The sequence below is a fragment of the Neolamprologus multifasciatus genome, chromosome 11, assembly GCF_963576455.1.
Source record: "Neolamprologus multifasciatus chromosome 11, fNeoMul1.2, whole genome shotgun sequence".
NCBI classification, from domain to species: Eukaryota; Metazoa; Chordata; class Actinopteri; order Cichliformes; family Cichlidae; genus Neolamprologus; species Neolamprologus multifasciatus.
Genome location: NC_140449.1, coordinates 9,006,177 through 9,013,080, shown reverse-complemented (window position 1 = coordinate 9,013,080; position 6,904 = coordinate 9,006,177). Strand labels below are relative to the sequence as shown.

General features: G+C 41.7%; 1 protein-coding gene across 6 annotated transcripts in view; it reads right to left on the bottom strand.

Moving 5' to 3' along the window:
- Nucleotides 1-6,904, bottom strand: part of LOC146507798 (protein MTSS 1-like) — a 46,547-nt gene that overhangs the window by 38,274 nt on the left and 1,369 nt on the right. For all 6 annotated transcript variants that reach the window (XM_085178753.1, XM_085178756.1, XM_085178758.1 and 3 more), the window contains exons 2-3: nt 5,954-6,015; nt 1-74 (exon numbers count right to left, since the gene is read on the bottom strand). In XM_085178753.1, the coding sequence (XP_085034879.1) occupies nt 1-74; nt 5,954-6,015 (136 nt within the window). The remainder of the gene's footprint in view (nt 75-5,953; nt 6,016-6,904) is intronic.

The following is a 6,904-nucleotide window of genomic DNA, read 5'->3' as shown; positions in this document are numbered from 1 at the left end:
CTCTTGAGTTGGTAGCCAAGTCGGCCACTTTCTGAAATGCATCTAGGAAGGCGGCCACGGCAACCACTGTCGCCCTAGAAGAAATGACAAAGACAAAGGTTGATTTAAAATAAAATGACAAAAAATGTATTTAAAAAAATTAACTGCAGCATACAAGTGATGGTAGTCAAAGACACAAACAAATCTGATCATTTTAAGATGAAAAGAGCCACCCAACAGGGAGACGTTAGTGCAGTCCAGCATAACCGATAACTCTATACTACGTTCACCATTAAAACAGTGGACATCACGTGTGCTTCCTCCTACATGCTCTACCCAGGCAGCTCTCTCACCTAAACCGCGATCACTTCCTTTAGCGGACCCTTTCCTGCTGTGTGCTACATATGAGAAAGGACAACTGTGGAAAAATACCCCGAAATTCATGTGTGAAAATGGCATAAATGTGCTAGAGTATACTGAACATATTGTTTAGTGTGTATTTAGGTTAAAACTTGAATGTGTCCTGCTGTGTGAGGAATGTCTATGCAATTACTTAAGAGACCACTGGAATCTGTCTGGCTCAGCAGAGCGGCTCTCGGGTTTGCCACACTTACAGGTCAATGAAAGGATCAATGGGATCTACCCTGTTCGGCTGTGAAATGGAAGAGCGAGTGTGCAACTTAAACCGGCGTTCCTGTCATCTTGCATCGCTTAGCAAAGTGCACGTGCAGCATAAATTACCCTTTAATCGTGGCAGATTACAGAAAGGGCAAAATCCAGTGCATCATAAAAATGAATGGAAGTCTTGTGTTGATTACTTTCTGTTTTACTCATTACAGAAACCGTCTTCCTGGTACACCAACTTGACTGCCGACCTGGCTGTCTGGCAGACCAGCTGTTGTGCGTGCTCGCAGCAGGCGGCTTAACTGTCGAACCCACTGACAAGTTAACGTACTTCAGATCTCCCATCGATTAAGATCACAGGTATAAATAGATGAAAGGCTCTCGGTGTGGGCACGTGCACGTATGTGATATCAGATCTACCAAACAGAGACTAGGCAACCGCAATCTGTCATGCGTGCCAGACAAAGAAAGACAATTGATGAGAAATTTTCCACAGCACTCCCAGCCACAATAGATTGTTTGTTCTAACAAGGGGGTTTTAATTTGTCAAATACTTGTTAACTTCCATGGGTAAAGAGAAAACCTTCATAAGGGGACACACATCAGGGTTGTAGCCACCATCGTATAGTCAGGTTCCATCCATGTTTTTTCTGTTCATAAAGGCTTCTTCTTCTTTTGGATAGTCCCTCTAAGGGTCATCTGCCACCATCCCATCCTATTCCTAGCATCCTTCTTTGTCATACGAACCCTCTGCAAGTCACTACACTCATGAACCGTCTCCGTGGTCTTCCTCCTCTGTTCACCATCCATCCTTTGTACATGTCCAAACCATCTCAAACTTGCCTTCTTTAACTTTTTCTCCAGCAATAATAGGCGATACCTTCAAATAAGGGTTTAGTGTCACTAATTAGACATCTGCACAAATATGAACTGTTGTCACAATGCCCCCCTACTTTTATTCTTTATCAATTTTTCCTATTAAACATTTTTACTTTACTTAACTTTGCTCCAGGCATTCTTTGGATATTACATTTCTGCATGGATGATGGTGACCGAAAGCATAATGCCTCAGGCTACGAATGGTTTGTCGCCAGCATGGAGGCATGAAAACAGATGTTTATCCAATGACACATACAAGGCAATGCTGAAAGGTTTTTGCACAACACACCTAAACCTCAATCAATCTGTCAGCAGTTGTGTTGCAGTGTGGGTAATGCTGGATCCTGGATACAACAGGAAGGAACAATGAAGGAATAAGCTAATTAGAAAATCAACCCTGGTTCTACAGCATTGACTTGACACCGTTTGCTTTATGTCTCACAGTATTATCAGGAGCGCAATAATAAATCATTTTCTATTAATACATATCTTTTGGGATAGAAGGAAACTGGGTTTCAACCAAGAACAAGTGCTGGAAATAAATTCTGCTTCACATACATTCCTAATGCTGACTTACATATAGTGTGCATTTGTATCTCACTGTTTCAATGAAGTTGTTTGGAGATATCTCAGAGGGGCCTTATGCAAGGCTGACAGAAAGGAAAAGCAGACCAGATGATAAACAACCCTGATTCAAAGATTAGTCAGAGCAGGGCTGTTAGGTGCTAGCATCCTTCAAAGGACAAAACTTTTTCTTTATCACTGCAAAAAACCTAACGCAATATTGCCTAACAAGTGTTGTGTTGTTTCAGAGCTGACGCGAAGATCCTGGGGTGTGTCCCGCGAATGGAAAAAGAAACATACGCGCAGGCAGACATAGATTCCTTTCTATTTAAAGCCCAGTGCGGGCACCAGAACAACCTCTAACTGATATCTGCCCCCACTAATTTATAACATGCACACATTGGTCTATGGATCATATTTTACGTGCATTTGCAGCAAAGTCAAGTTTAACTCATAAATTCAAAGCAGACTTGTGCAAACACTGCTTTCAGCAACCCTGGCTCCAGACAACTTAAGTACAATATGTGGTAGTTAACCGTTACTTGTGATGATTATCTGCTTTTATCTGCTACATACCTTTGCAAGAAAATGCTATTAGTCTAGTTTCACCATTAATTCCAGCTCTGTGACCTTTTTGTGTTACGACACAAAGAAAATTGGTAACCCTAACCCAACTGGGAGGAGAACCTAGGGCCGAAGCAGGACATGCTGGAGAGATTATGTCTTTTGGATACCTTGGGAATGCCTTAGTGAATGCCTAGAAGAGCTGGATGAGGTGGCTGAGGAGAGAGAGGTCTGACTATCACTACTCAGAGTGCTGGTCCTGTGACACAGTCCCACATAAGGACTAGAAAATGGATAAAATGGATGGACAGATAGCTAAAAAGTCTCAACATGCCAAAAATAAGACAGAAAAAAAAAAGAAAAAGAATCGGCTCTCGACAGCAGTGCAATAGTGACCTGACTTCTACCGATGGTCTTAAAATCTGCACACACCCCCATTCTTGATTTAGCAAAAATGACTTTAACATAACTATCCCAGAAGGCTTTGGTCAAGCCAATTCAAACTCCCTATACAGATTGACACAGTCCAGCAAAGTGCACTTTCTGACAATGACACATTCAGCACCACTGCCCTCACAGCCCTATTCTTAGTGCAGCAGAAACTGGAAAGAAACTGGAGCAAGTTTGAGTAGGAAGAGGGTCTGTTCAACTCAAATTTATAGCTCTTTATCAATAAATGAATCTATATACATATCCTACTGCTTATTTGAGCCAAGTAAGTTTTTCTAAAGATAGAAAAATAGTTCAAATCCAACACGAGCTGTCTTTTTAAGGTTTATGTTGGTCTCTTTCAACAGAAAATGAACTTAAAAGCAGAATGGTGGGGGACCGTATCAAAGCCCAGCTTGGACACAGCTGTGTCAACCTCGGTACACCAAACAGACCAAACACTGACAAGTTAAAGGAGGACTGTCATTAGAAATCAGTTAGCCTATATTCCACCCTGCCTTCCTTCTTCAAAGCTCTGTTCTATACGCAATCACATGTGTATATATATTTGTGCGTGTGTGCGTGTGTGCGCGCGCACAATGGGTCTTTAGAACCACAAAGAGCAAAGGGAAAAAAATGACAGAACTACCCGAACACTGTAATTGGTTGATTTCCTAGTTACTTCGTAGGGGAGAGGGGGGCAGAGGGGCTAAATTACAGAGTAGTCTGCCTTAGGGCATCATTACACACACAGACATATGCCGCTAACACTGCTGGCTAGTCACTTATCCAGGCCAAGGAGGGAAGGTGGGTGTGTTTGTGTCGTACTCTGCGTATGTGTTTGTGTGTATGTGCGCCCCTCTATGTAGTCCACTCCCCAAACAGATTACAGAGGACTGTGGGTTGGGGGTTGTGATGTAGTCAAAAGGGCTATTTTTGCATTTGTAATGGCTTGAGAGAGGCTTTAAAGGCAAAAGAATTAGTCTTATTTGTAGGTCACCATGAGCAATCCTGCACTTATTAGTGATCCAGCAGCAAGGGCATCATTAAAGGCACCCATATGCAACAACCACTGCAGACTGTAGCAGGCTGTAGGCCAAGATTAATCAGGAACATTAAGTCTAAAATGATCCTGTGAAGGATGAAATGTTTTCTGAGAGCATCAACTGGCTCATCCTCACAGAGCTGTCCAACTGACACAATGACTATACAGTACATGCCACGAAAAAGGCAAACAATCATCCAGCTAACACTAGTGTACTGAGACTAAATAAAAAGATCCTAGTGTGAACTCACTAGTGTAAACTCCCCCCTCAAGTCAAAATCAGCAGGTTTGTACTTTTACCAATGTTCGGAGACCCAGACACACAAACACTGTTCTGCTAAACAACCAGTCATTAGCAAAGAGGTCACAAATACTCCCCTGTGCCTTAGCATGCCAGGGTCACATATTTAACCCCTGAATGATGGAGACACTTGAATAACATATCACCATTAATCATCCCTAATAGTGAGAAAATGGACAAAGAGGACATGGAATTCCTCTTGGAAATAATTGTTAAGTCACTGAGCCTTTATACAGCTGTCCCTGTTAGTCTGTTTGAGGACACGTGGACACTTAAATGGAAAGAAAAATGCCATGCACTGTTAATCAAAGAATAATTGAAACCACAGGACACTTGTGTTTGCAGAACCCAATGGACAATGAGCTTTTATTTCAGCTGTCATAAGTTATTGGACTGGTGACACGTGCCCACTTAAAAACAACTAGGAGAGGTGGCTGGGATTGACATCCATTGTTAGAGGAGGACTTGGAATAATAACGGCAAAAGGTGTGTAACTGTACAATAGAGCAATGTCCTAAAGACGGTAAAATGATGAAGAGGGAAATGTAAAAGACCCCTGTGCAGTATTGCTAATGGATGAGACGTTTGTGTAAATTCCATTGCTCATTATGTCCATGTGGCTCCTTGAAACTTCTTGAGAATGAAATCGTACAGACATCTTTCCAGAATTTACACCCTTAGTGCTAAAGAGGATCTTCGTGAGGTACCATAGAAGTTACGCAATAGTGACTTGGGTGTCTATCCCATGACACATACATGTTAGAGACTGCTATTGCTATAAAGCAATTCTTCAATACCCCATATTTTGCAAGCGAATCATCAGCTGTGTAAGTGATGAAGGCAAAAACCAGGATACATGTATTTATTCACTTCATTGTGCCATTGGCGTGCATGAGATATTATTAATAGACTAAATAATGTGTTGTTTTAGTTAATCAGCCCTGTGTTTATTATCCCACCTATCTGAATTTGCTCAAACGTCATCACAAATGCAACGATTAGTAACGTACTTGTCGTTAAAAGAAGATTGTAAACCCCGAATCTTTAGATTTTCGTATATATTACGTTTATTTCATCATCCCCTTGTGAATACGGTGTTATTCTCCGTTTGTTTGTCACATTCAACACACAGAGGAAAATATGCACTTGTTAAACCTCACAATTTTGAAAAAGAAAAGGCCACAGTCTTATCATTAACCTGCACATGTCACGTTTTCATGTGTTGGTGATTAAGCTTGTGACATGGAAGCTTCAGAGAATGACACAGACAGGTAACAAATTTGAGGAAAAGCCCAAACCCTTAGACCACCATAACAAGGGGATCCAGTGGGTCTGCTGTGCTAGTTTTCTGGCATGGTTTGGGTCCTCTTGTCCATTTAGAGGAAATGGTCACAGCAATACAAAGATGTTCATGTGCAAGTAATCTCCTTTAGCCAGTAAAAATTTATAACCTGTTGTGATTAGTCTTGAGAATGATAATGCCCCCATCTATTAGGTTATGCAATATCTACCTCTATGAGTAAAAGACATAAAAACACACATACACATGCACAAAAACATGCTCTCACCTGAGCTGCGACTGCAGTTTGCCTGCCTTGGTGATAAAGTCCTCCCAAATAGGGTAGCTGCTCTGTGGAAGTAAAAAAAAAAGAAAAAAGACTCAATCATGACTGACTGACAAGATCTCATGACATGATCAGATTACACTTTTCCCACAGTTGCATAAGAATTAAACCGATAAAGGTCATACTGATGCCTCACCTCACCTGCAGGGCTAAACAAATCTAAGCCAAGGTTTAGGCTTCCCTATGCAACCAAACCCCAAAATAACATGTTTTCCCACCCTATCAACAGCAGACCTGAGGGTTTCTGGAAATTAAAGCTAAAATGAATCAATCAGTTGTATGCAAATGAAAATCATTGGCTCTCCCAAGAATCTGGCTTTCATTTCACCCATGTTTTATTCAATATTTCCTGCACAGACACATTTAACTGAAAAACAGGAATGGGCTCAACGACGTCCTGCGCGTGTTAGATTTCAAAATGGGTCAGAGATGTCTTTTAGCTCTAATACTATGGTATAATGAGCCTGGTTCCCAATAGGGGGGCTTTAAATGTTTCCTGATTCAGGTCCCGGGCTGAAAATAGCTGAAGAGTCTTTTATCAAAACCATTAAAGAGACCAAGTGGCCTAATCCGTCGTCAAGAGGAGCTAGTGAGGGAGCACAAGATAAAATGATGACTATAGCATGAGCACATGTTCGCCATTAATGTGTTACTACTGTCAGAGGCCTGAGGAATGTTTTGTTATGCTGTCAAACTTTACACCCAAACACCATCCCTAGTTTCTACTACCAAGAGTAGTAGAGACTAGGGACCCTTACATCACCTCTGCCCATCTTCTCTCATCGTGTCATCCTGGTCCCCTCTGCAAACCTCCTGTTGACTCTCTCCCTCTAAACATCACCAAGACGAATGGGCTTCCCCTGCATCTACCCTATCCTGCCATCACTCCTCAAC